Genomic DNA, 26,507 nt, shown 5'->3' on the forward strand with positions numbered 1-26,507 from the left:
GTAACAGGCTTTTTAATAGTTAATGAATATATTTTCAATATATTTGTTTCATTTCTGTTTTTGTTCTATTTTTATGAAGCATTATTTGTGTGCGTTACTTTGGTGACGTTCCCTGGTCTGTGTAAAGCGGGATTTAGAGCTCAGCCGGCGGGAGGATGAGTGACAGGCGGCCCGCCGCACGTCAAATTCTTTTCACTACCCCTGTCGAAGGAGCGAGGTACCCCCGGGGAAGATGTGTATAGACAGTCCGGACGGAGCCGACTGGAGCTAGCGGGAGTTTGGAAAAGTTACCGCCCGCTTAATTGCGCCGCTCAGGTGTGAGGTCGTCCGGGGTTCCCGACTGGAGCAGGTGTCCTCTCTTCTTCGGACAACTCGTCTTCGAACTCCCGGATTTAATTTTTATACCCCCCTGAGTGCCCTCCATCCGGAGGCATGTTGTGGACACGGTGGCTCGTCTTGCTGCTCTGCTGGTGGGGGGCCGTCAGCGCCACCACCACGGCCGAGAACGGCCAATATGAGCTGGCCAAACAAGGTGAGTCGAGAGCGGACCCTCACCGGCAGCGCTCGCCCCCGCCGGTGGAGCCGCTGGATTTTGGCTTCGTCCCGGCGGCGGTTTATGACACCCACGCCTACTACGAGCCCGGAGCCATCGGGATACTCTTCCATATGGTCCACGCTTTTCTCTACGCGGTCCAGCCGAATTCCTTCCCCAAAGGTCAGGTCATTTTCAATTGCTCAAACTCATAAAACAACTTTTTTTGTCGCCACTTTTCCAGCAACGACACACAAAATTCTGAGTTCCCTAATTAATTGTTCCTGTTTTTGACCAGAATTCCACATTTCTACCTAAAAAATGTAAATATGACATTCAAGAAAAAGTCCAAATCATAACCGATAACATCTCATGTGACGTTCGCAAGCTCAGCCGTGATAGATCATATTCCTTTCTTTTATTTAAATATCAAATTTCTATAAAAACTGGTATGAAATTGACATTTTTCCTCATCATTTTTCCTCTACCCTTGCTGATAATCCAGTCTACGATTATAAGGACTGGGCGATTCATTCAAGTTGATTTATCAGGATTTGTTTAGATTTTTAATATATATATTTGTAATTTTTCAGGTAATTTTTTGCGGCTTTCATCATTCATTCGTGATCCATGCCGATGTGCACTGCATATATAAAAAAAACAATATGGATAGAGGGGAGCTATCGTCGCACATTTAGCTAATTAGCTAATGCTAGCTTGCTATAATTCTACAATACAATACTTTTTCAATGACTTTTTGGCATTTAAGTGAGAGCGCTTTCTAATATTTGATCTTCTGTTAAAGACACGGAGGACATGGTGCTAGCTAAACAACAAAGTCCAAATGCGCGCCATCAAAGAGCAGATGCTATTTACACAGAAACTATTTACACACCGTAGATAATACGCTTGACATCCTGGTCGTTAGTTTTATTTTATCGGTACATTAGGGGAAAATCTTTTTGTTTATGTTACCGTTCATATATGCGTCATAGGTGCATATGGGCCCTTCCGTCATACCTGTCTTGATAAAGAGGCCGCCGCTTTAGTGCATTGACCTTTCGGTTTCCATGGAACTTTTGTGGTTTGACCAATTTGAACAGGAGTCAATAAATCTTTCATTCTGCAAAATTCTGAAATTAATCTAGCACAACCACTAATACCACTTTTTTTGTTTAGGAATGTAATTATATTTCCTATTTTTTTGTGGGTCTTGTTATAAAAAATAATTTCATGTTGATCGCCACACCGCGGGTATGTGCTCTAGTGATGCTGATCCCATAAACCAACGTTATGATCAGATTAATACGAGTTGCGGCTCAATAGCCATCAATTACGTCGTCGCTGTTGTGGCGTCACATGACTGGTGTGAAGTCAACAACGAGCTGCCGGGTAGAATCCTCGTGGATGAATTTTTAGTCACGCCACGTTCGAAACCCACTTAGTGTGTATGTGAGTCGTCACGTTGGTGTGTTGTCGAAGTGGAATAGGATTGGAGGCCTTTAAGTCGCAGCCATTTTTGGTGCGCGGGGTTAGGCCAGCGGAGCTGGCTAATCAATTAACAGATCAGCGATTAGGAGAGGCTTTCCTAAGTCACCTGCATCATTGCGTAAAACTTTAATCCACCTGGACCATATGCTGCCATTGCCGGGAACTCTCCGCCTTCAGCATAACACAGGTGGTCCACATCTGTGGAATTGTTGGGCAGATCAATAAATTGGTGTTGGTCAGCGTGTGAATCTTTCATTATATTTCATTTATATTTTGTTCTGAAGCTGAAAATTAGTGTTCACTCCCACAACGGCAAATTTAACAGCTCCGTTTGCTGTATTTCGTTACTCTGGGTTCTGGTAAATGACACGTTGATCCTCACCCGTCCCTTCAAATCCGTGTGAAGGTTTGGCTTGCAGTGAAGAAGCATTTTGGGCTCTTTCACTTGTGTGAGGAGTCTTATCCGTCTGACAAACACACACACCCACTGGATAGATTAGAGGATTAGCATTCCCGGAGCTAATGCTAACCTGCTGAAACTGCGACTAGTGCAGATGGCATTGTCAAACACACACACTCACTTGTGCCAGCCATACAAAAAAATGGGTCAGTCTTGTTTTGTCTGTTCCACTTCTGGGCTGTGATTGGTCGTAGACTCGTGCCTGCGCAGCTTAAAACATTTTTATTTTTTTTAACACTACATAGGGATGTTTCCTTGATTGACAAGTGGCCATTTTCTCAAAATATTCCTTTTAATTGAATAGCTAAATAATATTAAATAATATTAATATTATGAACTTGCTTGTTGAGTAGTTTAGGTGAGGTGGGTGTGAGGTCACAGAGATGTCACGTCGGTTCAACATCTTCGGTTAATCTGTCCGAGCGGGTCAGCGCCGAGGATTGTGCCCGACTATATTTACGCTTTACTGGAAGACTGGTTGTTTGCTTTAATCATGAGAAACTTGTTAACCTCACACAGGGAGATTTGGCAGGAAGTAATTCAGACAGACCAGTTAAAGAAAGTATTCTTATACGACAAATGAAGAGAATACAGAATTATTAAACAGAGTTTTAAGTTTCTAGTTTTAATTGTTTACATGTGTAATTGGGATGCTTGTTGCCCCCTATCCCGTTCCTTTTCGTCTCCAGTATCTTGCCCTCCTACTGGGTCACTGAACTAAGCTGTCTAAGCTTAGCTGCCCTCTGCAGCTAATGCTAACTAAGAAGCTGCGAAGAAAAAAAAAAAAACAGGTGGTGCCGATACGATTCACTTGCGATACATCAGCAGACTTGCACCCCCCCAACCCCCCCACCAAATTCCTTTAAATTCAACCAGATTCACCAACCTGGGGGGACGGGTCTGTCCAGGTGGTGTGTGAGATGGTTTGGTTCTCGGAAACCCTCTCTGTCAATCAAAATGGATTATCATGGTCACGGCTGAATTTTTGTATGTATGTCAAAGTGTACCTAATGAAGGGACTGGCGAGTGTACGGAAGCATGTGTGCGTGTTTACCTGCTGAGCGACAGTGGAGGGAGTGGGGGGGGGGTGAGTCACAGCACAGGTAAGCTTAGCGTTAGCTGACCTACATAAAACACGCTGACATGTTTTGCACTTCGCATAATTGTGCTCTCACGGTAAATATTCCCACTTGTTGCTAGGTAGATTTATCGGGGTACAGTCAATTATGTTGCTGATGGGTATAGTCAAGTCATGTTTTTCCACTTGTTGCTTGGCAGAATTTGACCATGTTATCCTCTTGTTGCTAGGCAGAATTCCATCATGACCCCCATTAAAATATTCATGTTTTTGTTTTTTCTCCCCAGATTTAATTGTTAAAGTCATTCAACAAAATATGGGAGGAATCAAATTTCATGAATGGAGAAAGGTTTGTCCTCTATTTCCTTTTGTATCACATTTTAATGGTTGACACTGACATTTTTTCCTCATCATAAACACGATGCAGCCGGACAACGTCGTCCTTCTTCTCGAGGTATGCGCCTCAAAACGTTCAACCTCAGTTGAACCAACCTGATTGGTTACCAAGGGTGACTGACATGTGTTGTATCTCCGCCCACTTAACAGGGGGCATACTACGAGTTGGGCTTCCTGGTGTGCGCGACCATCGGCGTCTTGTTCGTGGTCCTGGTTCCCCTGGTGGGCATGTGCTTCTGCGTTTGTCGTTGCTGCGAGAATTGCGGCGGGGAGATGCACCAGAGACAAAGGAAAAACGCCGACTGCCGCCGAGGCTTCTTCACCGCCACGCTTATCGCCACCACCATCTTTATCATGTGAGAACACCAAAACAATTTAGAAAAGATTCATAGACCACCAACATGACTGTGCTTGTTGCTAGGCAGACTTCATGGGGCATAGTCATAACTGCCCGATCACCTGTTACTATCTTAGATTAATAGTGTCGGGGTCATATTTTATTTAAATTAAAAATGAATCAATTGATGTGTGTGTCAGCCTGGGGGTGCTCGTGGCCTACGCAGCCAACCACAACATGAGCTCCTACATCAAGAACACTCGGCGGTTAATCAACACTAACATCAGAGACTTGAAGACGTTCGCCAACAACACACCTGCGGTAAGCACTTTAAGGTGGAAACTTAAAAAAAAAGAGCGCCAAAATTCACTTTTTGTCACTTTCTCACAGCAAATCGAATACATGACAGCGCAGTACACGACGGCCAAAAATAAAGTCCTGTCCGAACTTGACAGTAAGTGGCTTTAGGGTACATTTCATGAACGCCTCCTAAAACTTTTTTTAAACTCTATTCTCGTGGTAGATATTGGACCTTTGCTGGGCGGGAGGATTCACAGTCAGCTGGAGAAGGAAGTGGTTCCCTCGCTGGATACGGCTTTGCGTATGGCAGGAGGTACATGCTAGCTCGTTAGCCGTTTTTTCAAATGTTGGTTTCATTCTAAAGATCCTCTCAGATTGAAAAAAAAATTCTCTTTCTTTCATTTCATGTTCTTTTCTCCTAAAGTAAAAGTTGAGAATGCTATCAAAGGTAATGAAGAATGTTCTGGATTTATGTTTGTGACTTGAAATGTGTTTGAGCGTGGTGGTTTGTGTCATATTTGTGCTCCTCCCTCGTGTTTTTTTTCAAACCATTTTGATGGTCAAAATGTATTTTTGATGGGGAATAATGTTGCTTTGCAGCCATGCGTGAGACAAAGGAGGCCCTGGAGAGCGTCAGCTCCTCACTGCAAGTCCTCCAAGAAGGCACAGACCAGCTCAAGGACAGTCTGTCCACCGAGCGAGCTTCTCTGTCCAACACCTTGTCCGACCCGGCCTGCACCAACGGCGCCGTGTCGCCGAGCTGCAACGTCATCCGCGCCTCGCTTTTCCAACTCGGCATCAACGCTGACTTTTCAAAGGTGGCTTCCGAGCAAGATTTCAAAATAAATGAATACAGGAACAACGGCTAAATAAAAATTTTTCGCAGCTCCCAGATGTCGATTACGCCTTGGAGAATGTCAACACGGTCCTGAAAACGGACCTCAGCAACATTATTCAGAAGGTCTGTCTACCTGACATCTACTTTTTTTTTTAGATTCTAACCCATTTTTTTTCCCCCTACACATTTAGGGCTACTCGTCCTTCAATGACACGCCGAGGCTGGTCAAAGAACAAACCAAAAACATTGTAGCAGGTACACAAACAACCTCCTTGTGTTTGCTTGTACTGTGAACCCTTTTTTTTTTTTTTTTTTTTTTTTTTTTTTTTTTTTGCTGCGGCTACATTCTAAAGCCACTTATAATGGCTCGTGTAGAAAACCATCTTTTTAGCTTTAAACACTGTACCACTATTAATATCATCACATTCTTTCACACCCCGTTTTCATTTGCCTTCTTCCGGACAACTAAACTGCAGCGTTACCTCGTGAGTGATCCTCAATGAACTTCCAGAGTTAAACGAAATAATCATTGTTACTGTTTTGTGTATTAATTGTGTGTGTGACGCTTGTGTTTAGGAGTGAAAGGCATGCTCGATAAAATCGGCAACGAGATCAACGGCTTCACCAAGATGTTCCCGGTGGAGGCGTCGCTGGCCAACTTCACAATCTTCCTCACTCAGGGGCAGAAGAACATTGAGTCCTATTATGCACAGATTGACCAGCTCGACTTCTACAGGTTTGCTTTGAACTAAAATGGAAATGAATATCGGGATACTCCAACCATTTGATGTGTCCCAATTAATGGTTTAATCTCTCTCCAAATGTGGGATATGCTCCAGCATAAAAGTTGATTTAAACTTTTCTGCAGGTGGATTGGCTGCGTGGCAGTGCTGTGCACGGTGGTCCTCATCCTGTCCTTCAACATCCTGGGCCTGCTGTGCGGCACATGCGGCTACGACAAGCAGGCCACGCCAACTACTCGCGGCTGCCTGTCCAATACGGGCGGGAACCTGCTCATGGCGTACGTACAAAGAATAATAGACTTAAAACAGAGATTTGGTATTCCAACTCCATTTTTCCACAAATTGTTGTTGTTGAACTGAAGAAACTCTTTTTTCGAATAACTGTTCTGATTAGATTACAACAGATTTAGAGAATGTAAAATAATTTAGTGTAGGGTTGACTGCCATCTACTGGCCAAATTTGGGTTGGCAGCTTGTTCGATTGCCATTTTATTTCCACTTTTTGCCTTTATATGCCGGATAATTATTTTAGTCCCACCACTACACTCTGCGACCACACATTAATTAATGTCTTGTTTTTTTGGGTCTACGACAGCGGCGTAGGCTTCTCCTTCATCTTCGCCTGGGTGCTGATGGCCATCGTCACCGCACTGTTCCTCATCGGGGGCAATGTGGAGAAGCTGCTGTGTGAACCCCTGGCCAGCCGGCAGCTGTTCCAGGTACGGCCCCTGTCGGAGCGTGTTGGCAATAAAGATATTCTAATCTCCTCCTCCAAAGTGTGCTCCCGATTTTTTATTTATTTTAAATGCTTACATAATAGCGATATGCCAAATAAAGGGTTTCGCTTTGCTTAGATCATAGACACACCTTTCCTGGTCCATCCGGCCAAGAAGAACTTCCTCCCTGGAATGCTTTTTCAGAACCCAAACATTGACTTAACTTTGGGGAGCATGTACAGGTAAAAGAAAAATAATATTTTCAAATAGTTCACATTTGTGATGGGCTAGCTGATGTTTTTTGATTATTTTTAGGGAGTGCTACGATAACAACGGCCTATATCACGCCCTGCAGCTTGAGACCATGTTTAACATCAACTCCTTCCTCAACAGAACAGTGGCAAGTGTCCCGCTCAAAATGTGACTTGCTCGTGATAAGTGTTGTGGAATTTTAATTTGATCTTCTGCTTGTCATCAGTACAACAAGGACCTGGCCAATGTGTTTGACAGCGTGGAGGTGGACCTCCAGGACATCTCGCTGCTGGAGCAGGCGGGCAGAGACAACCTCATCAATTTTGCCAACACGGGCATCGGAATCATCGATTATGAAGCATACCTGGCTGAGGTGGCGAGATGTTGATAATTATCATGTTATTAATTAACTGCAAGGTTGGAAGTTGCATCTTGATATGTGCTTAATGAGTCCGTTACTTCCAAGTTTGGGAAGAGCTGTAATGAGGCACAGTCACCAACAGATGGCAGCAATGCACAGTTATAGCTTTTAAGTTAGTCAATCATTTGGTCAGTTAGTTGTTAGTCACTCAGGCATGGAGTTAGTTACTAACTTAGTGACTCGGTTGATTTCTTAATGAATTCATTAGTTGATTTATCAGTCAATCAGTTGACTGGACTTGATTAAAATAGATGAACTTCCCTTGACGGGAGTTGCTCACTGGATTTTTGGTTAGAAATAACAAATAAATCACAAAGATCGTGGAACTAAAAGTATAAGCTTGATGTATGGTTTTTATTTTCTAGGTCAACAAGGGAATCACGCTCGTGGACCTTCTGACGTTTGCTGTTGACCTGGAGGGCCAAGCTGACCAGCTTGTGAGTTAATAAAGTGCAAAAACTGTTAAAAATGTTGCGCGTTTTGGTAGAAAGTATCGACCATAATGCTTCTCAACAAGCATTGGTGGTTCAGTGGTAGAATTCTCGCCTGCCATGCGGGAGGCCCGGGTTCGATTCCCGGCCAATGCATCGTCCTTTTCTTAAAATGATATCATTAAACATCTGGCGAAACACACACCCAAAAAAAAAAAAAAAAAGATGTTGCGCTTTTGGTAGAAAGTAACGACCATGACACTGCTCAACAAGCATTGGTGGTTCAGTGGTAGAATTCTCGCCTGCCACGCGGGAGGTCTGGGTTCGATTCCCGGCCAATGCAATGTCCTTTTTTTTTCTTCTTAAAACGAGATCATCAAACATCTGGCAACACATACAAAAAAAAAAAAAATGTTGCGCGTTTTGGTAGAAAGTAACAACCATAACATTGCTTAACAAGCATTGGTGGTTCAGTGGTAGAATTCTCGCCTGCCACGCGGGAGGCCCGGGTTCGATTCCCGGCCAATGCATCTTCCTTTTCTTAAAATGATATCATTAAACATCTGGCGAAACACACACCCAAAAAAAAAAAAAAAAAGATGTTGCGCTTTTGGTAGAAGGTAACGACCATGACACTGCTCAACAAGCATTGGTGGTTCAGTGGTAGAATTCTCGCCTGCCACGTGGGAGGTCCGGGTTCGATTCCCGGCCAATGCAGCATCCTTTTTTTTTCTTCTTAAAACGAGATCATCAAACATCTGGCAACATACAAAAAAAAAAAAATGTTGCGCGTTTTGGTAGAAAATAACGACCATAATGCTACTTAACAAGCATTGGTGGTTCAGTGGTAGAATTCTTGCCTGCCACGCGGGAGGCCCGGGTTCGATTCCCGGCCAATGCAACAACCTTTTCTTAAAATGATATCATTAAACATCTGGCGAAACACACACCCAAAAAAAAAAAAAGATGTTGCGCTTTTGGTAGAAAGTAACGACCATGACACTGCTCAACAAGCATTGGTGGTTCAGTGGTAGAATTCTCGCCTGCCACGCGGGAGGTCCGGGTTCGATTCCCGGCCAATGCATCTTCCTTTTCTTAAAATGATATCATTAAACATCTGGCGAAACACACACCCAAAAAAAAAAAAAAAGATGTTGCGCTTTTGGTAGAAAGTAACGACCATGACACTGCTCAACAAGCATTGGTGGTTCAGTGGTAGAATTCTCGCCTGCCACGCGGGAGGTCCGGGTTCGATTCCCGGCTGATGCAACATCCTTATTTTTTCTTCTTAAAACGAGATCATCAAACATCTGGCAACATACAAAAAAAAAAAAATGTTGCGCGTTTTGGTAGAAAATAACGACCATAATGCTTCTTAACAAGCATTGGTGGTTCAGTGGTAGAATTCTCGCCTGCCACGTGGGAGGCCTGGGTTCGATTCCCGGCCAATGCATCGCCCTTTTTTTTTCTTCTTAAAACGAGATCATCAAACATCTGGCAACACATACAAAAAAAAAAATGTTGCGCGTTTTGGTAGAAAGTAACAACCATAGCATTGCTTAACAAGCATTGGTGGTTCAGTGGTAGAATTCTCGCCTGCCACGCGGGAGGCCCGGGTTCGATTCCCGGCCAATGCAACATCCTTTTTTTTTCTTCTTAAAACGAGATCATCTAACATCCGACTACAAAAAAAATGTTGCGCGTTTTGGTAGATAGTAACGACCGTGAGGCTTCTTAACAAGCATTGGTGGTTCAGTGGTAGAATTCTCGCCTGCCACGCGGGAGGCCCGGGTTCGATTCCCGGCCAATGCAACTCCCTTTTTTTTTTTTTAAACTTCCCTAAACATGTGGCAAGCGTTACCTTGGTTCCCAGATGTTTTTCTTTCCTTTGTATTTATTTCTGCGTGTGTGTGTGTGCAGCCACGTGGCGCTCTGGAGAACGCGCTGAAAGGTCACGCTAGCAGTATCCGACAGATTCACAGAGAACTGGTGGTCCCCTTGGAGCAGGCCATGGTACATTCCAGGCAACACACATACAACACATGTTTATAAATGATTCTACACAAGCGACGACACTTCAACATGACCTCAATTTCTCTCCTCTCATTCACTGTGACAGAAATATGTCCGTGCCAGGGTAAGCGCGGTGACACTGGTTGTTGTGTTTTGATTATAGCGGTGCCGTGGTGATGTGACCTTGTGCCCTGTGGACCCATTCATGAATATTCACGAACGACACATTATATTAGGGTAACGAGTGTTTTTGTGTTATCGTGCAGAGCACCTTGAATCAAAGTATAAAGCTTCTGCAGAAAACCTCCAGCGACCTGCCGGTGAGGCGCTACAATTTTTTAATTTCTTTATCAATTTTTATTTTGCATTTTATTCAATATTTTACTGTGATAGTGATCATTATAAATGTTCTTATATTTTCTTTTTAGCATTATATTTTCATTTTACTTTTATTTGACCGATCCACTTAGGTGTAACTTTTATTTTGTCATTTATTTTTTGCTTTCAGGTGACTTTTTAGCAATTTTGCAATCATATTTCATATCTGATTTTATTTAAATCGTACTTTTATACACCATATGCTGTGTGACGTGTCACTCATATATTTTCAAATATTTTTTAGGTGAAGGTGACCAACATCCTGAGCGCCCTTGATGCTTCGGAGTACCTCATCAGTAACAATGCCTCACATGTGGTCAAACAGGTACATGCATAAAATATGGAACAGGGTGAATTTTAGGGGCAGTGTGTAAAAGGTTTAGATTTTTCATTGTTCATTTTAAAAACTCTACCGATTTGATTGATATGCAAAAAATATGTGCTTGCATTCTAATAGTTCACCACAAGATGGCACTACATATTGCACAATGTCGTTTGAAGTAAAGCAAGAATTATAATTTGCTTTTCTTGCGTGTGCTCAGGAAACCAAAAACTATGTCCAAAGCTTGGTGGGTTACTTCAAACAGTACACAAACTGGGTTCACGACTCTGTGAGTACGACTCCACAAAAATTTTACACTAATGCCGTAATGATCAAGTATATAATATGTTTTGATTGTTCCTGCAGCTGATTGCAGAGGTGGCTCAGTGTAAACCCATCAGCAACATTGTGGACAGCATGGAGATTGTCGCATGCAGCTTCATTGCTGACTCAGTGGTAGGTCACCTTAACACTTTCAATTTGACATTTTAAATTATGTAATTTCACTTTTATACGCATTGGTGGTTCAGTGGTAGAATTCTCGCCTGCCACGCGGGAGGCCCGGGTTCGATTCCCGGCTAATGCAACTTCCTTTTTATTTTTGAGTTTGTCCTAAAGGACCAGGGGAACATAAACATGATCCTCAGATGCTAACTTTTGGATTAATTTGCGATGTTATGTTTCTCGTGAACGTGACAGCAACTCTGCTCCGCTAAACCCGATCGTGTCCATCTGTAGCGCATGTGATGTAACTTAACGGCCCATCTGGTAGAGCTCGATCTCTGCAAAACGGCAGTAGTATTTCGTAAGCATTGGTGGTTCAGTGGTAGAATTCTCGCCTGCCACGCGGGAGGCCCGGGTTCGATTCCCGGCCAATGCAACGTCCTTTTTTTTTTTTTTTTTCCCTTCTTTTCTTAAAACGAGATCATCAAACATCTGGCAACATCCCCCAAAAAATGTTGCGCGTTTTAATAGAAAGTAACGACCATAATGCTTTTTAACAAGCATTGGTGGTTCAGTGGTAGAATTCTCGCCTGCCACGCGGGAGGCCCGGGTTCGATTCCCGGCCAATGCAACGTCCCTTTTTTTCTCTTTTTTTAAAACGAGATCATCAAACATCGAGCAACACAAAAAAAAAAAAAAAAAAAATGTTGCGCGTTTTGGTAGAAATTAACGACCATAATGCTTCTTAAAAAGCATTGGTGGTTCAGTGGTAGAATTCTTGCCTGCCACGCGGGAGGCCCGGGTTCGATTCCCGGCCAATGCAACATCCTTTTTTTTGTCTTCTTAAAACGAGATCATCAAACATCTGGCAACATAAAAAAAAAAAAAAAAAAATGTTGCGCGTTTTGGTAGAAAGTAACAACCATAACATTGCTCAACAAGCATCGGTGGTTCAGTGGTAGAATTCTCGCCTGCCACGCGGGAGGCCCGGGTTCGATTCCCGGCCAATGCAACAACCTTTTTTTTTCTTCTTCTTAAAATGAGATCATCAAACATCTGGCAACATACAAAAAAAAAAAAAAGTTGCGCGTTTTGGTAGAAAGTAACGACCATAATGCTTCTTAACAAGCATTGGTGGTTCAGTGGTAGAATTCTCGCCTGCCACGCGGGAGGCCCGGGTTCGATTCCCGGCCAATGCAACATTTTTTTTTTTTTTCTTCTTAAAACGAGATCATCAAACATCCGGCTACAAAAAAAAATGTTGCGCGTTTTGGTAGAAAGTAACGACCATAATGCTTCTTAACAAGCATTGGTGGTTCAGTGGTAGAATTCTCGCCTGCCACGCGGGAGGCCCGGGTTCGATTCCCGGCCAATGCAATTGCCTTTTCTTAAAACGATAGCATTAAACATCTGGCAACACACAAACAAAAAATGATGTTGCGCTTTTGGTAGAAAGTAACGACCATAACACTGCTCAACAAGCATTGGTGGTTCAGTGGTAGAATTCTCGCCTGCCACGTGGGAGGCCCGGGTTCGATTCCCGGCCAATGCAACGTCCTTTTTTTTTCTTCTTAAAACGAGATCATCAAACATCTGGCAACACAAACGAAAAAAAAAATGTTGCGCGTTTTGGTAGAAAGTAACGACCATAATGCTTCTCAACAAGCATTGGTGGTTCAGTGGTAGAATTCTCGCCTGCCACGCGGGAGGCCCGGGTTCGATTCCCGGCCAATGCAACATCCCTTTTTTTGTCTTCTTAAAACGAGATCATCAAACATCTGGGAACATACAAAAAAAAAAATGTTGCGCGTTTTGGTAAAAAGTAACGACCATAAGGCTACGTAATAAGCATTGGTGGTTCAGTGGTAGAATTCTCGCCTGCCACGCGGGAGGCCCGGGTTCGATTCCCGGCCAATGCATCTTCCTTTTCTTAAAATTATATCATTAAACATCTGGCAACAGGCACACACGAAAAAAAAAAGATGTTGCGCTTTTGGTAGAAAGTAACGACCATAACACTACTCAACAAGCATTGGTGGTTCAGTGGTAGAATTCTCGCCTGCCACGCGGGAGGCCTGGGTTCGATTCCCGGCCAATGCAACACCCTTTTTTTTTCTTCTTAAAACGAGATTATCAAACATCTGGCAACACATACAAAAAAAAATGTTGCGCGTTTTGGTAGAAAGTAACAACCATAGCATTGCTTAACAAGCATTGGTGGTTCAGTGGTAGAATTCTCGCCTGCCACGCGGGAGGCCCGGGTTCGATTCCCGGCCAATGCAATATCCTTTTTTTTCCTTCTTAAAACGAGATCATCAAACATCCGGCTACAAAAAAAAATGTTGCACGTTTTGGTAGAAAGTAACGACCATAATGCTTCTTAACAAGCATTGGTGGTTCAGTGGTAGAATTCTCGCCTGCCACGCGGGAGGCCCAGGTTCAATTCCCGGCCAATGCAACAACCTTTTCTTAAAACGAGATCATCAAACATCTGGCAACATACAAAAAAAAAAAAAAAATGTTGCACGTTTTGGTAAAAAGTAACGACCATACCGCTTCTTAACAAGCATTGGTGGTTCAGTGGTAGAATTCTCGCCTGCCACGCGGGAGGCCCGGGTTTGATTCCCGGCCAATGCAACAAACTTTTCTTAAAACGATATCATTAAACATCTGGCAACACACACACAAAAAAAAAACCAAGATGTTGCGCTTTTGGTAGAAAGTAACGACCATAACGCTGCTCAACAAGCATTGGTGGTTCACTGGTAGAATTCTCGCCTGCCAAAAAAAAAAAAATGTTGCGCGTTTTGGTAGAAAGTAACAACCATAACATTGCTTAACAAGCATTGGTGGTTCAGTGGTAGAATTCTTGCCTGCCACGTGGGAGCCCCGGGTTCGATTCCCGGCCAATGCAACATCCTTTTTTTTTCTTCTTAAAACAAGATCATCCAACATCCAACTACAAAAAAAATGTTGCGCGTTTTGGTAGAAAGTAACGACCATAAGGCTTCTTAACAAGCATTGGTGGTTCAGTGGTAGAATTGTCGCCTGCCACGCGGGAGGCCCGGGTTCGATTCCCGGCCAATGCAGTACCTTTTTTTTTTTCTTCTTAAAACGAGATCATCAAACATCTGGCACCATACAAAAGAACGTTTCGCGTTTTGGTAGAAAGCAATGACCATAACGTTGCTCAACAAGCATTGGTGGTTCAGTGGTAGAATTCTCGCCTGCCACGCGGGAGGCCCGGGTTCGATTCCTGGCCAATGCAACAACCTTTTCTTAAAACGATATCATTAAACATCTGGCAACACACACGCAAAAAAAAGATGTTGCGCTTTTGGTAGAAAGTAACGACCATAACACTGCTCAACAAGCATTGGTGGTTCAGTGGTAAAATTCTCGCCTGCCACGCGGGAGGCCCGGGTTCGATTCCCGGCCAATGCAACATCCTTTTTTTTCCTTCTTAAAACGAGATCATCAAACATCCGGCTACAAAAAAAATGTTGCGCGTTTTGGTAGAAAGTAACGACCATAATGCTTCTCGACAAGCATTGGTGGTTCAGTGGTAGAATTCTCGCCTGCCACGCGGGAGGCCCGGGTTCGATTCCCGGCCAATGCAACATCCTTTTTTTTCCTTCTTAAAACGAGATCATCAAACATCCGTCTACAAAAAAAAATGTTGCGCGTTTTGGTAGAAAGTAACGACCATAATGCTTTTTAACAAGCATTGGTGGTTCAGTGGTAGAATTCTCGCCTGCCACGCGGGAGGCCCGGGTTCGATTCCCGGCCAATGCAACGTCCTTCTTTTTTTTCTTCTTAAAACGAGATCATCAAACATCTGGCACCACACAAAAATGTTGCACGTTTTGTTAGAAAGTAACGACCAAAATGCTTCTCAACAAGCATTGGTGGTTCAGTGGTAGAATTCTCGCCTGCCACGCGGGAGGCCCGGGTTCGATTCCCGGCCAATGCAACGTCCTTTTTTTTTTTCTTCTTAAAACGAGATCATCAAACATCTGGCACCACACAAAAATGTTGCACGTTTTGTTAGAAAGTAACGACCAAAATGCTTCTCAACAAGCATTGGTGGTTCAGTGGTAGAATTCTCGCCTGCCACGCGGGAGGCCCGGGTTCGATTCCCGGCCAATGCAACGTCTGTCTTTTTTTTTTTTTACGAGCTGACCAAACATCTGGAAACATTCATGCGTTTTGTGAGGACGTAACATCCCCATTGCTTCACTCCCACATTCCACAAGCATTGGTGGTTCAGTGGTAGAATTCTCGCCTGCCACGCGGGAGGCCCGGGTTCGATTCCCGGCCAATGCAACTTCCTTTTCATTTTTAAAAAAAGTGCTCTTTTGTTGTTTTTCTAGAATACCTTCTGGCTTGGACTGGGTCTCTCCAGCATCCTCCTGCTCCCCAGTATCATCATCTCCATCAAACTGGCCAAATACTACAGAAGGATGGACACGGAGGACGTGTTTGAAGAGTGAGTCCAGACAGCACCTAAATTATATTACTTGCACACGGTAAAGAGATCCAATACAAGAGCTGTAAATCGCTTTTCTTTATCTGTCTGAGTCAGAATTCTTTCCCAGCTCTTGTAATGGATATCAATGTGTATTGATACTTTATTAACATTTATTCTCTCTTCTCCTTCCTCTGTTTTTCAACTCACCATTAATTTGTCGAATCGCCATTTTTCATACTCACATGATTTCCCTCAGCACCACTTACCCGTGGCTCGTTGCACTTTGACTGTCGTCACGTTTCGTCCTCACTTTGGATCTTTACCTTCATCTTCATTCTCAAAAATCATCTCCTCTCTTGGATGAATCTTTCATTTTATGCTTTCCGATGATCTTCTTGACTCTGGACATTTTGCCACCGGACTCTTGTTTTACATTACAGGTCATACAGGTAACCACGGTGAACAATACCTTTTTGGAAATCGCCATGGAAACACTGGAGTTAGCCCACTCTCGTTCTAATTTGCTCAAATTCCCTTGTGTGTGTGTGTGTGTGTGTGTGAATGTGCAGTAGCTCCCCCTATAGTGACACCCTGTTCCGATTCCCTCGAGCCTCGGCTCCCTCAATCTGCGTCGACTGCTGATTCAAAATGGAGGTCGTCTCCTCCGTAACAAGGTAAAAGGTAAATCCTCTTACAGTAACGTTTCAGCGGTAGCCGGCTGCCAACCATCGGGATCGGAGTCTTATCCTCTTGATCAATCATCTGTCACTTTTGTCTCTGATGTGACAAGAAGCCATGAGGAGAAGAAAGCTGCCGCCTTTTTGTCTGTTCACGTTGGATTTGCCAACTTGTGGCAAGATGTGTAATTCTCAAGAAAAAAATATATTTTACATGAAAAAATAAAATGTGAAAAAAGGGTGATTTTGCAACAATAAAATTATAATTGCACAGAAAATAACATCATATTTGATAAACACTTGTTTTTGTTCGCAGTGCACAAGAAAACTGGAACTGAAGCGCCGATCATCGCGAGTGCTCGTTTCATCTCCTCATTTTAATTGAAGTCCCAAACTCAACAAAGGCAAGCAAGAAAGCCCGATTTATTAACTGATTCTCGACGTCGGCACCTCTTCATTGCCCAAGGTAACTCGACAGATTTCCTGTTCACGTTTTTGGATGATCCCACAACCAAAAGGGGGGGAAAAAATGTCAACAAACAAGTAGGAACTCTTGAACTTGCCAGCCAACTCACATATTTATCCAAAGCTAACTGAGCGTGTTTTAATTTACCTAACTTTCCCGCGTAGCTACTTCCATCTCTATACTCTCAGTCACACGCAGTCACATGGACACATGTACATTTTTTATATATTTTTTGTTAATGTTTGTTTTTCTAACATATGTATAGCAATTCTTTTTTGGGGTAGAATTAGCCTTGTTTTTCATGTGATAGCATCGATAGCTAGCATGGTTTGGGCTCAATAATGTACATCATGTTTTGTAATATAAAAAATATATATATATATATATATTATAAATTATATATATAATTTGACAATTGGAGAGAATCTGTTGGTATATTTAAGTACCCATGGTCCATTGTAATGTTTTCAAGCTAATGCTAAGCTAACAGCAGCTTGTGAACTGCTTTTGCCCAACTTCCAAGATCATGCAAAACTAATCCGACAGAAAATAGTAAACACTGATGAAGTCAACTCGTGAGCTACTTTCCCCTGATGTTCCTAAGCTAATGCTAAGCTAACAGGAAAATATGGTATTTCCCACAAAAATGAAATAGCATCACAAAAGAGTTAATAATGCTGTGTGTATGTATGCGTGTGTGGGGTTTTTCTTTTCTGGCAATTGGCGGTATGGAGGGGCCAAACCCAAGTCCCAGTGTGTGTGTGTGTGTGTTTTTAGAGGTGGGCTCAAATCTATGAATAAAAAATCCAACAAGTGTTGGCTTTGTCTCCATGGCGGCTAACAGAAGCTCTCAGTCACATGTATGATAGAGTCGAGGCGAGAGAGCCGTAATATTAGCCACTTTTCCAAAGCACACACAACGCAACGGCTCGTACGTTTTTCGGGTGTTGACAGCGACTCGGCTAAATAAGTGGTGTGATCTCAATGCATACATTTAGTCCGAAAGTCCACACGCACAAATGATGGATTTCTTTCACGTCAAGAAATGGACAGAAGTAAAGTTGTTGTCATACAAAAACAAAACGGATATTGTATCACTGCACACACACTATGCTCTTTCCCTCCCCCCTCTTGATTGATGGACTTCCTGAATGGCCCTAGGGTGTTCGTCAGGAAATCAGGCCGGCAGACTAAACATTGCCGCCACTCTTCTACTTTTGGTGTCCCCTTTGCGGTCCACTTAACACTTGAAAGAGGTCCTCTGTTATCCTCAGGCCTCAATCAAAGTTTGGGCTCAACCACTTTCGGAAAACCCTCAGCGTCATACGCACAGTGGTGCCTTGTGATTGAATTTTTTAACAACCCCCCCCCAAAATCAATCTGTGCAATCCAATTCAATGTGGCACGTTATTAACAAAATGTACCCAGAAGTCTGTTATATAAAACTTTTGCAAATCCGGGTAAACATTAAGAAGTAACGTTTATTCTGGCACCTGAAAATAAAAAGGATCTAATTTCATCTTTCACCCTCTTAATAGGAATATAGAAACTCACAACGTAAGCATACATGTATAAAAATATGTATCAATAGTGAAAGAAGGGCTTATGTGAGATTATATAATGTGTCATGAAGAGTTTTACCTCGCTCGTTATGTGTTCCGCATCACTGAAAGTCCCCCCCCCCCCTTTTCCCCTGAGAATATATCACACACGCCAGACGTGTGTGTGTTTGCACGCCTGAGTGTGGCATGAGGGGGAGGAGGAGCCACGTGTTGACCCGAAGAATGATATCTTTGTGCACCTCGACACCATACAGCCGCTCTCGGATGTTTTGGATAAAGTCAAAATAGAGCCAGAACAAAGGTGGAATTTTACAAGGGAGATCAAATGTGCATTTTATGCAAAAATTATGCAGATTCAAATTGGTAATTTCATGAGAAAATGTCATTTTATGTTACAAAAAGTTCAAATATTCTAAGTATATGTTTTAAAATTGATGGAAATTGCACTTTGGTCAGTTTATTAATTTGATTATTTAAAAAAAATCCCCAAAATGGAAATGTATTTTACCCAGATAAGGTTTTTATATTGTGATAACAAATTAAATAAATAATGTATATATGGAGCAAAACAAATTGAGATATTACATTGGTGATTTTACGTATGATAAAATGATTTAAAAAAGTGAAAAAATTAAATAAGTGCAGAATAAATTATTTAGATTTTGTACTAAGATTATGAAAAAAAGTTCAAACATTGTCATTTCTTTTTACATTAGTTCACCTAATTTTTAGTTAGTTTAGTTAGTTAGTTCTACCTATTGTTTAGTCTAAAAAAAATTGCAATTTTTTGGTCTAAAAACAATTGCAATTTTTTATTTCCACATGAAAAAGTCTTGCGTGTCTGTACCCCCATGACCCCAACTCATTCGTTGCCCTCCCCGCACCACATGTGTAGTGTAGGCGGAGCCAGATATACACCAAAAGAAAGCCGTCTTTGTCCATCACGACCTTATAAAGCAGCGCTCGGACCCTCTCTGGCTTCCGCGCACCCTTTCCCACTTCCCGTATACGTCCCGTAAACATCACTTCCAAAGATGTGGGCCCGAGTTCTCGTTCTCGTGATGGCGGTGTGGGCGTGCCACGCTCAAAGCAACAACGGCGTCAACCAGCAGCAGCAGCGGAGCATCTGGGACGAGCCCATCCGCTTCAGCACCAAGAGCAAGGACGCCTGCACCATGGTGGTGTCGGGGGCCTCCGACTACACCCGCCTGCGCGTCTCCTGCAAGGGCCCCACGACGCCAAGCGGTGCCCAGGGCCGCGTGTACTACTGCGACTTCCAGGGCAAGCCCAATCTGTGCCGCGCCTACAGTCTTAACCCGCGCCACTACTTCACGCAGATCATGTGGGAGCTGCGCAAACTGAATCACGCCTGCCAGGGCGCCAAACTCTACCGGCCGCCCATGTGTAAGAGGCACCCCGACGAGGTCCAGATGACCTTCCTGTCTGCTTGGCCTCGTGCCGCCAAACCTACCAAACCGGCCGCCGGCTCCACCGCCGCTCAACCCAAACCCGTCGGCACTCAGAAGCCGCAGAGGCCTCAGACACCCGTCAAGCCCCAGGCGGGCAAAGCCGTCCCGGCCCCCGCCAGGAAGACCACCCCCAAACCGGCTAAGACCACCGTGAGGCCCTCGACGGATCTGCCTGAGTCTAAGGCGTCCCGCTTGGCCACGGAGTACTGCTGGAAGAGCTTCCACGGCATCTGCTCATACGTCATTGGATTGTTCAAGAACTGAAACAGACGGGTGAGTCACTTTTACTTTGTCTCTATCTCATAAAAACTGTGCCACAATTTTAGAGCTATGTTTCCTTTACTGATGTGTTGTTGCTAGGCAGACTTCACAGGCAGTATTGAGGCTCCCCATTGGCTAATTAAAACATTTTTGGAGAAATTGGGAAGAGAAACTCTAAAAAAATTGAAAGATAAAAAGCACTCAGAGTTTATTATATTATTTGACTTTATTTATTGTTTTGAGTAAAATGACTAATTCATACATCACGCTTCTGTTGTTTCAGGTGGGGGACACCACTGATGGATATGTCACATGACCTCGTCATTCTCAACTGAGTAAACCGCTTGAAACGGAGGCAGAATAAAATCAAGAGTTCCACTTTTTATTCAGCTGTGTGTTGTTTTGCCTTCTTGTCACCTTCTTTTTTTAAGCAGTTTCCAATCTATCAAAGACCTCCTTGTTGGGCACTCAGCAACAACGCGTCTGGCGACTGGCCTGGGAAGTTGTTAACATCGTGAAAGTTTAATTACGCTGGTCACTTGTTCAGCTGTCAACACAGAGGTGGCCTGTGTGTTACACAGACTGACCTCCTGACCTGGAAACAATCTGTTATAGTTGGACCATGAGCATCGAAAAAATACTACTGCATACTTGCACATCCAAACACAAACCACACGACAAAAAGAATTGGATTGTACTTCATCAATTGAAAAGTTTATTATTGAGTCAACTGTCAAAAACAAAGTGCAAACATGGAAATGGGATCAGTCGTAAAATTAGCGGAGCGTCTGTTAACAAGCGGGACGGACATGAAAGTGAAACGTTAGCTCCCGTAAAAGATGGGCGAACGCATTTTCAAAAGCACCCGGCGGCTCGTCCGTTTTGTGTCACATGCGATGAGTTTGTGTGGTGAGTAACTTTGAACGATCTTGTTGCCATGGTTACGCGTCATCCCCACCGCAGAGAAGGAGCAAAGCCTTGCGGTAGTCGCCGCTGGTATCACTCTGTACAAACAAAAACAATACACAAAATTTTTGTCACACTATACTAATACATTCAAGTTCAATTTTTACGCTCTTGTTTATTTTCTTACAAAAGATCTACTCAAATAGTTGCAAAACAATAACTATGAAGATGTGTGCACCTTGATCATGGAATAGAGGGAGCAGGCAAACATCCTCCTGAATTCTGTTCTGATGTCCAACAAGTCCACTTCGCTGCGAGTGGCCATCACTCGGATCACCGTGTTGTCGTCGGTTCCCGCACCCTGACAACGTACAAAAGGTCAGTAACCATATCCGTACATCCAACTATTGTTCGTCATACCTTCATTGCGTAGTACAGAGTCTCGGCGAAATAGGCCGGGACACTCCTGGCACACTTCACTGTAGAGGGAAAGAATTTTTTTTTGTCAACAAGAATCTTTTATTTTTAATAATACAAGAATCAAATATATATATTAACAATGCTGAACTTGTCTTTCCCCTTCCTTACCAACAGCGAGCAGGAGCTCCCTGAGGCTTCCCGACGTCTCCCTTCTGATGCTCTCCTCCATCTCGTAGCCTGACAGCTTCATGTAGGCGTCAAACACTGAAAGAAAAAAAAAAAAAGTGAGCCGGCGAACGTTGTTTTTGCCGGCCTGCTGCCCACGAACCTTTCCTGAGGTGCTGGGCGCTGCGGTTTCCCAGGATGGTGACAAACGTCTGCTCGTCGGTGCCGAACTTATGCTCGCCCGCCTTGAACAGGACCTACGACGACGACAGACATTTTGGGATTTTGAAAAAGACATCATTAATTAATTTCAGATAACTAACATGCTAATTGGTAATTACTTTCACGTAATTAACACGCTAGCCAAATATTTAGTAACAACAAAGTAACTGTTTCAAGTTTAAAGGACCTTGTTAGGAGGCTTTAATCTTAATGCTTCTTTATCGCCATCTACAGGCTATTGCAGGTCATTGCAAGTCTAACCTAACGGATTTGTTTTTCTCCTTAAATCAAGGCTGTTCAATGTTAGGAAGATCGTTTAAACACATTCCTATATTCAATCAAGTCATTAATGATGCCATTTTGTCATATCCTCCAGGCTTACCTCAGCATCAGCCTGGATTTTTTCCTCCTGGATGCCAGTCTGCCTGTTGGCCTGTGTGGACAGAATGAAGAGATGAGAAGATAATCTTTCCATGGCTGAATAATACATGACCGCAAATAGCGCATTATTAATGCCAGACAATTTCCATGGGTCAATATTCAAATGGCTCCCAAGAGACTCGATAGATCTTAGGAGATGTTGCTGACCTGGAGCAGGATGACCAGGAGCCTCTTGAAATGACCCGAGGTATCTCCTGACACGTCCTCCTCGAGGTCGTCGTCGTACTCTGGTAAAAACATCGACGCATTATCAACATCCATTTTTGTTACCAGGCTTTTCATCCATAATTTTATGTCGGTAATATGAATCATTTTCCAACAAAGTCATATTTTGTCACTTTACGTCAAGTACACTGTGATATAGTAGGGGAACATTAAATGTGCTAAAAGCAGGTTACCTTGTCTGTAGGCAGCTACGATGTCCTTCACCTGATGAGCGGTCCTAGAGGCCAGTATCTCCACTAGCACCTTCTCGTCGGTGCCTGCCCCCTAGTGGTCAAAGAGCACACTCACAGTCATGAAGGTCCAAGTAAGTGTGGTCAAACTTTGATGATTTCTACCTAGAAACATTGAGAGGTGAATCCAAGGTACCAAACTCAAGACGATGAGGATTTTCAATTTGACGCATGGCAACTTTTGACTGGCTAGTAACTTTACCTTGATGGCGTTACGGAGTGAAGTGACATCATAGGCAAGGGGTGGCGTCATCAGGGACACAATCAGCGTCTCAAATTTACCACCCAGCTCTCCCTTCAGGTCTTGGATCAGGTCCTGAAAAGGTCAATTTACACATTTTTTTTTTTTTAAAACAAATGAACACAATTCCAAAAGGTTTTTTTTTTTTAATGAAAAAAACATGCTAGTTTTTGAGAATAATCTGACAAAACTATAGTTTAAAATAAATGTTTTCTCAAGAATCGTACGATAGAATATATTACAAGAAAAAAAAGGTCAAATTTTACATATGTCATAGAAATTATTTTTTTTTTTCACATTAGGTGACCTCTCACCTTTCCAAAGTGAGTCTTGTAGGCGGTGGTGATCTGTTGACGCTGGGCGTTGTTACGGGATGTCAGCAGCTGCAGGATGGCTTCCTCGTCGGTTCCTGCAACCATAAAGTACGACACATCATTAACACAACACAAAATGTGGAAAAACAAAGCCCTGTGAATATTTTCCAAACATACTTGAGGCCTGTGCTGCCTCCTACATTATCTCATAACTTCATTAGAAGCGCGTGTTTAGCTAGGCCGCGTCTCAAATTTCACTCGTGTTTGTCTAGCGAGGGCAAACCCGAGCGCCGTCGCGGTCGACTGAGGCATCAGGTGACCTCGATGGAATAGCCTTGAGCGTCCTACCCAAGCCTTTCATGGCCTTGTAGAGAACTTCAGCGTCGCTGGTGGCGTTGAAGTTGGTGCTGGCTTTCACGGTTCCGCGGCTGGCCTGCAAACACAACATCGATAATATTTACTTATTTATTCGGTAATATTCTTCCATGGCTTTTACTCAGTAGGGTGGCGGCTGAGCCTTTGGGCAAACTTGTAATTAAATATCTTTACCATAGAATGAATGTGTGCATTGTTAGCAAAAAAAAAAAAAGCAAGAATGCGTCTTGTGGCAGACAAATTACAGAATCGATCAAGAAAATGAAAAAGCAAGCACGAGTAGATAACGACTTCCAGATGTGCGTCTCGCAACGATTTTGCCATTCGCTCGTTCGTTCATACAAAACGGCTCTTGTCTGACGCAAAAAGTCACAATTGAATCTTTCGGTAATGGATAACTGCGGATAAGAATGTGCAAACTGATCAATATTCCGAAAGACGACGCTGATGCGATCAGAACGGAACGCACGCTCCCTCCCATTGTCAAACACGAGTGACTCAGCAGCCGTGTGGCGTCTCGCTCCAAAGGGGGCGAGATGTTTGGAGAGCAGAACCGCAGGAATGTCACTGCAAATATGACGGCCAAATCATGTGGAAGGCCAACAAAAAAAAAAAAAAAAAAAAACAAGGGTGCAGTTTGTGTTTTTCCAGCCAGGAGGAATTCCAACATGCAGCAGTTCAAATCGAATCAATGTCGGAATTCCTCTCGGGACAAACAACAACGATATCTAGAGTAGAACACAATGGGGGATCGCTGCCACCGATATGTTGGAGATCGATTAGGAATGTTTTCAATAAGTCATTCACGTCGTCTGCCTTTGCCAAATTTCAAGGTCCGCAACTTGTTTGTATTGGATCGCAAAAAGTTGACATACACTTCTGTGCTGGCTCGATTCCATTGTTGAAGAATAGCCATGTTAGCAGTTAGCAAATGACTGATAATCAGAATCGAGTCATGAACCTCAGGAGTGGGAGGCAGACGAGCTTAACACTATGCCACCGTGCTGGCCGTACTCTGCACGGCTCATTTGAAATTCGATCCGCTCGATGTTTGAAGTACTGTCTGCCTTCTGAGCTTCCCACAAACATCTCGGCACGTGATCGCGAGCAGAAGTGAGGCGATATGAAAACGTTCCATTTCCTGCCAGTTGAACTTTTGTCCGAACATTCTCCGAGAGCAAGTTGCGACCTGATTTTGTCAACTTTGAAAGAGGGGGGGGGATTTGGAATGTTCCCTCTACGTATGTACACATAAAGGAAAGCGACCTTATCAGCCCCACTCCTTTTGTTTATGGACTATCCGGTTGCCGCGGATACGCTACGAGGGAAGTCCCTGGCTGGCCGCAGACGGCAACCGCACCGTTTGAACGACGTGTAGCGGCTCCACCCTGAAAAGGGGCGCTTCTCCTTTAAAATGGAGGCTGGCTTTTGGACTCTGACTGGAAAAAGGGTGTTTTAAAACAGAAAGAGACAGACACCCCACCCAAATGAGGAAAAACATGAGTCACTCAAACTAAACTTTCCTTCCCCAAAAAAGAAGTGCATTTTATGACCATATGACACTTAATCATCCTTGAGCTAGTTACCTTAGAACGAGGAAGGAGGGCTGGGCGTACTCAATTTGCAATTACATTTTTTAACAACTTTGTTTAATGATAGATGTATTAAGAATTACATTTGAGGATATTTTAGAGTTTTTGGAATTGTCCCTGCTTCAAAGGTATCACAAATAGGCAAGATTCTCATGTCTGGGATGAATTAAAACTACAATTGGCAAAAAATTCGTCAGTCGTTCCACTAAATTGCAGTTGCACAGAAAACTGGAAAGCCGATGAGTGTCGAATGAATGTTTAGATGTGTGCCAGTCGAGGAGGGGGGAAAAAAGCCGATCAAGTATTATGTAATTTTAAAAAAAAAAAGTGGGCGTTGTTTTGGGAAGTCTTGGTGCTTTTTTTTCTTTACTATCATGAGTCATAGATTTGCATATATAACGGATCTCGTTTCTTTCAAGTTATGATGACGTTTTACTACGATGCAGAATTAAGTTTTTTATTCAGTGTGGTGTGTCAAGAAAGGAAATGCAGGAAAGTGACTCACCATTTTGACAGGAGTCGGCTGTTTTTTTTCTACGAGGAAAAGTTCTGTCAAAGGGGAAAAAAAAGTCACAAGTTTAGACTTTAGCAAATAACAGCCAAGGTTTGAGTCCCAGGTCACAGTGCTACCTGGCCGAAGATGAAGGTCGCCTTACCGCAGAGATGCAGCTGTCACGCCCGGTGAGTGCACGGAGAGAAGCGGCGAGGTGAAGCGAGAGAGGACGAGAAGGACAAGAAGGACGATCGCTTGAAATCTGCTCGGAAAAACTCTTATGGGCGTGCGAGTGAGCGGATGCGCCGCACCCCGGTCAGCGCAAAGCACCTTGGGTGATGTAGTCCTCTTCAGGCTGCGGCCAAAACGGAAAAAGCGAAAGAGTCGATAATGAATCAGAAAAAGCTGAAGTTGAACTCTCCTTGCTCCTTTAGGGTCATTAAATTATCTCTTTGTGTTTCAGAAAACTTCCATATTAAGAGCAAACAGCGATGCTACTTGGTGACTTTTTTGGGCATGAGTCAATTTCTTATGATTAATAATTAATGGATGGAGGAGTTGGATTATCTTTCACAGTTTGTCTTGGCACAACTCAGTTAAATATAACTGTATGCGCTTGGCAAACATGTCATGAGGCGTAAATGATCGTGTCTACTAGAAAATATGATTATCTATGATATTGAAGGAATGGCACAAAATAGCTTGCTTCATCGATCATAGCTATCAGTCATGTTTTATATTTTTTACACGTTCTCGTTGAACATGTTTATACTAAACTTGCATTTACACTTCTTGCCTGTGAGCAATACTTTTAAAAAGTCAATT

General features: G+C 43.2%; 3 protein-coding genes and 33 non-coding genes across 47 annotated transcripts; 35 read left to right on the forward strand and 1 right to left on the reverse strand.

The window, feature by feature from the left end:
* The first annotated feature begins 155 nt into the window (after positions 1-155).
* On the forward strand, positions 156-17,582 carry prom1b (prominin 1 b). 11 transcript variants are annotated; one of them, XR_007481310.1, is made up of 28 exons: positions 156-715; positions 3,849-3,910; positions 3,989-4,015; positions 4,108-4,313; positions 4,495-4,615; positions 4,685-4,748; positions 4,818-4,907; positions 5,019-5,042; positions 5,195-5,412; positions 5,481-5,555; positions 5,624-5,687; positions 5,909-5,917; positions 6,009-6,168; positions 6,301-6,453; positions 6,771-6,894; positions 7,030-7,133; positions 7,207-7,291; positions 7,370-7,516; positions 7,930-8,001; positions 9,916-10,008; positions 10,115-10,132; positions 10,275-10,328; positions 10,631-10,711; positions 10,929-10,997; positions 11,075-11,164; positions 15,526-15,641; positions 15,880-16,072; positions 16,193-16,297. XR_007481310.1 is itself a non-coding variant. In XM_049719438.1 (28 exons), exons 1-27 carry the CDS (start codon positions 433-435, stop codon positions 16,263-16,265), a joined length of 2,682 nt encoding a protein of 893 aa, XP_049575395.1. In that variant the 5' UTR covers positions 156-432; the 3' UTR covers positions 16,266-16,297; positions 16,617-17,582. The 11 variants fall into 11 exon arrangements, 10 of the variants coding, with proteins under 10 accessions (XP_049575395.1, XP_049575405.1, XP_049575398.1 ...); XM_049719438.1 differs by lacking the exon at positions 15,880-16,072 and adding an exon at positions 16,617-17,582; XM_049719448.1 differs by lacking the exons at positions 15,880-16,072; positions 16,193-16,297 and adding an exon at positions 16,617-17,582.
* Positions 8,081-8,151, forward strand: trnag-gcc (transfer RNA glycine (anticodon GCC)). Its single transcript has one exon. It is a non-coding gene; the product is annotated as a tRNA-Gly (tRNA).
* trnag-gcc (transfer RNA glycine (anticodon GCC)) lies at positions 8,268-8,338 on the forward strand. Its single transcript has one exon. It is a non-coding gene; the product is annotated as a tRNA-Gly (tRNA).
* On the forward strand, positions 8,455-8,525 carry trnag-gcc (transfer RNA glycine (anticodon GCC)). The gene has a single exon. It is a non-coding gene; the product is annotated as a tRNA-Gly (tRNA).
* Positions 8,642-8,712, forward strand: trnag-gcc (transfer RNA glycine (anticodon GCC)). The gene has a single exon. It is a non-coding gene; the product is annotated as a tRNA-Gly (tRNA).
* On the forward strand, positions 8,826-8,896 carry trnag-gcc (transfer RNA glycine (anticodon GCC)). Its single transcript has one exon. It is a non-coding gene; the product is annotated as a tRNA-Gly (tRNA).
* trnag-gcc (transfer RNA glycine (anticodon GCC)) lies at positions 9,009-9,079 on the forward strand. Its single transcript has one exon. It is a non-coding gene; the product is annotated as a tRNA-Gly (tRNA).
* Positions 9,194-9,264, forward strand: trnag-gcc (transfer RNA glycine (anticodon GCC)). Its single transcript has one exon. It is a non-coding gene; the product is annotated as a tRNA-Gly (tRNA).
* Positions 9,378-9,448, forward strand: trnag-gcc (transfer RNA glycine (anticodon GCC)). Its single transcript has one exon. It is a non-coding gene; the product is annotated as a tRNA-Gly (tRNA).
* Positions 9,562-9,632, forward strand: trnag-gcc (transfer RNA glycine (anticodon GCC)). Its single transcript has one exon. It is a non-coding gene; the product is annotated as a tRNA-Gly (tRNA).
* Positions 9,737-9,807, forward strand: trnag-gcc (transfer RNA glycine (anticodon GCC)). The gene has a single exon. It is a non-coding gene; the product is annotated as a tRNA-Gly (tRNA).
* On the forward strand, positions 11,224-11,294 carry trnag-gcc (transfer RNA glycine (anticodon GCC)). Its single transcript has one exon. It is a non-coding gene; the product is annotated as a tRNA-Gly (tRNA).
* On the forward strand, positions 11,518-11,588 carry trnag-gcc (transfer RNA glycine (anticodon GCC)). Its single transcript has one exon. It is a non-coding gene; the product is annotated as a tRNA-Gly (tRNA).
* trnag-gcc (transfer RNA glycine (anticodon GCC)) lies at positions 11,713-11,783 on the forward strand. The gene has a single exon. It is a non-coding gene; the product is annotated as a tRNA-Gly (tRNA).
* Positions 11,905-11,975, forward strand: trnag-gcc (transfer RNA glycine (anticodon GCC)). Its single transcript has one exon. It is a non-coding gene; the product is annotated as a tRNA-Gly (tRNA).
* trnag-gcc (transfer RNA glycine (anticodon GCC)) lies at positions 12,094-12,164 on the forward strand. The gene has a single exon. It is a non-coding gene; the product is annotated as a tRNA-Gly (tRNA).
* trnag-gcc (transfer RNA glycine (anticodon GCC)) lies at positions 12,281-12,351 on the forward strand. Its single transcript has one exon. It is a non-coding gene; the product is annotated as a tRNA-Gly (tRNA).
* Positions 12,459-12,529, forward strand: trnag-gcc (transfer RNA glycine (anticodon GCC)). Its single transcript has one exon. It is a non-coding gene; the product is annotated as a tRNA-Gly (tRNA).
* On the forward strand, positions 12,634-12,704 carry trnag-gcc (transfer RNA glycine (anticodon GCC)). Its single transcript has one exon. It is a non-coding gene; the product is annotated as a tRNA-Gly (tRNA).
* On the forward strand, positions 12,818-12,888 carry trnag-gcc (transfer RNA glycine (anticodon GCC)). Its single transcript has one exon. It is a non-coding gene; the product is annotated as a tRNA-Gly (tRNA).
* trnag-gcc (transfer RNA glycine (anticodon GCC)) lies at positions 13,001-13,071 on the forward strand. Its single transcript has one exon. It is a non-coding gene; the product is annotated as a tRNA-Gly (tRNA).
* Positions 13,182-13,252, forward strand: trnag-gcc (transfer RNA glycine (anticodon GCC)). Its single transcript has one exon. It is a non-coding gene; the product is annotated as a tRNA-Gly (tRNA).
* Positions 13,364-13,434, forward strand: trnag-gcc (transfer RNA glycine (anticodon GCC)). Its single transcript has one exon. It is a non-coding gene; the product is annotated as a tRNA-Gly (tRNA).
* On the forward strand, positions 13,540-13,610 carry trnag-gcc (transfer RNA glycine (anticodon GCC)). The gene has a single exon. It is a non-coding gene; the product is annotated as a tRNA-Gly (tRNA).
* On the forward strand, positions 13,719-13,789 carry trnag-gcc (transfer RNA glycine (anticodon GCC)). Its single transcript has one exon. It is a non-coding gene; the product is annotated as a tRNA-Gly (tRNA).
* Positions 13,996-14,066, forward strand: trnag-gcc (transfer RNA glycine (anticodon GCC)). Its single transcript has one exon. It is a non-coding gene; the product is annotated as a tRNA-Gly (tRNA).
* Positions 14,171-14,241, forward strand: trnag-gcc (transfer RNA glycine (anticodon GCC)). The gene has a single exon. It is a non-coding gene; the product is annotated as a tRNA-Gly (tRNA).
* Positions 14,350-14,420, forward strand: trnag-gcc (transfer RNA glycine (anticodon GCC)). Its single transcript has one exon. It is a non-coding gene; the product is annotated as a tRNA-Gly (tRNA).
* trnag-gcc (transfer RNA glycine (anticodon GCC)) lies at positions 14,526-14,596 on the forward strand. The gene has a single exon. It is a non-coding gene; the product is annotated as a tRNA-Gly (tRNA).
* trnag-gcc (transfer RNA glycine (anticodon GCC)) lies at positions 14,701-14,771 on the forward strand. The gene has a single exon. It is a non-coding gene; the product is annotated as a tRNA-Gly (tRNA).
* Positions 14,877-14,947, forward strand: trnag-gcc (transfer RNA glycine (anticodon GCC)). The gene has a single exon. It is a non-coding gene; the product is annotated as a tRNA-Gly (tRNA).
* trnag-gcc (transfer RNA glycine (anticodon GCC)) lies at positions 15,055-15,125 on the forward strand. Its single transcript has one exon. It is a non-coding gene; the product is annotated as a tRNA-Gly (tRNA).
* trnag-gcc (transfer RNA glycine (anticodon GCC)) lies at positions 15,233-15,303 on the forward strand. Its single transcript has one exon. It is a non-coding gene; the product is annotated as a tRNA-Gly (tRNA).
* Positions 15,408-15,478, forward strand: trnag-gcc (transfer RNA glycine (anticodon GCC)). Its single transcript has one exon. It is a non-coding gene; the product is annotated as a tRNA-Gly (tRNA).
* Positions 17,583-17,721: 139 nt separating the features above from the next.
* fgfbp2b (fibroblast growth factor binding protein 2b) lies at positions 17,722-20,441 on the forward strand. Its single transcript, XM_049719454.2, has 2 exons — positions 17,722-20,070; positions 20,342-20,441. Exon 1 carries the CDS (start codon positions 19,363-19,365, stop codon positions 20,059-20,061), a length of 699 nt encoding a protein of 232 aa, XP_049575411.1. The 5' UTR covers positions 17,722-19,362; the 3' UTR covers positions 20,062-20,070; positions 20,342-20,441.
* Positions 20,442-20,745: 304 nt separating this feature from the next.
* Positions 20,746-26,001, reverse strand: anxa5b (annexin A5b). 2 transcript variants are annotated; one of them, XM_049719449.2, is made up of 13 exons: positions 25,846-26,001; positions 25,695-25,738; positions 23,571-23,655; positions 23,223-23,317; positions 22,870-22,983; positions 22,611-22,701; positions 22,360-22,439; positions 22,154-22,204; positions 21,713-21,806; positions 21,553-21,648; positions 21,385-21,443; positions 21,203-21,325; positions 20,746-21,062 (listed from the first exon to the last, which is right to left on the reverse strand). In XM_049719449.2, exons 2-13 carry the CDS (start codon positions 25,695-25,697, stop codon positions 21,000-21,002), a joined length of 954 nt encoding a protein of 317 aa, XP_049575406.1. In that variant the 5' UTR covers positions 25,698-25,738; positions 25,846-26,001; the 3' UTR covers positions 20,746-20,999. The 2 variants fall into 2 exon arrangements, with proteins under 2 accessions (XP_049575406.1, XP_049575407.1); XM_049719450.2 differs by having other exon boundaries at positions 25,820-25,948.
* Positions 26,002-26,507: the final 506 nt, after the last annotated feature.

Source organism: Syngnathus scovelli, chromosome 5 (assembly GCF_024217435.2).
Source record: "Syngnathus scovelli strain Florida chromosome 5, RoL_Ssco_1.2, whole genome shotgun sequence".
In the NCBI taxonomy this organism is placed as follows: Eukaryota; Metazoa; Chordata; class Actinopteri; order Syngnathiformes; family Syngnathidae; genus Syngnathus; species Syngnathus scovelli.

Bases quoted from the DNA above. Each gene is read 5' to 3' on its own strand.
- prom1b (XM_049719438.1), top strand. From the start codon at position 433: ATGTTGTGGACACGGTGGCTCGTCTTGCTGCTCTGCTGGTGGGGGGCC. The intron at 4,616-4,684 runs GTAAGCACTTTA...ACTTTCTCACAG, and splicing joins TCGCCAACAACACACCTGCG to CAAATCGAATACATGACAGC. The intron at 10,712-10,928 runs GTACATGCATAA...GCGTGTGCTCAG, and splicing joins CCTCACATGTGGTCAAACAG to GAAACCAAAAACTATGTCCA.
- fgfbp2b (XM_049719454.2), top strand. From the start codon at position 19,363: ATGTGGGCCCGAGTTCTCGTTCTCGTGATGGCGGTGTGGGCGTGCCAC.
- anxa5b (XM_049719449.2), bottom strand. The intron at 22,984-23,222 runs GTGAGAGGTCAC...TGACCTTTTCAG, and splicing joins ACAAGACTCACTTTGGAAAG to GACCTGATCCAAGACCTGAA. The intron at 21,807-22,153 runs GTAAGCCTGGAG...TCGTCGTCGTAG, and splicing joins AAATCCAGGCTGATGCTGAG to GTCCTGTTCAAGGCGGGCGA.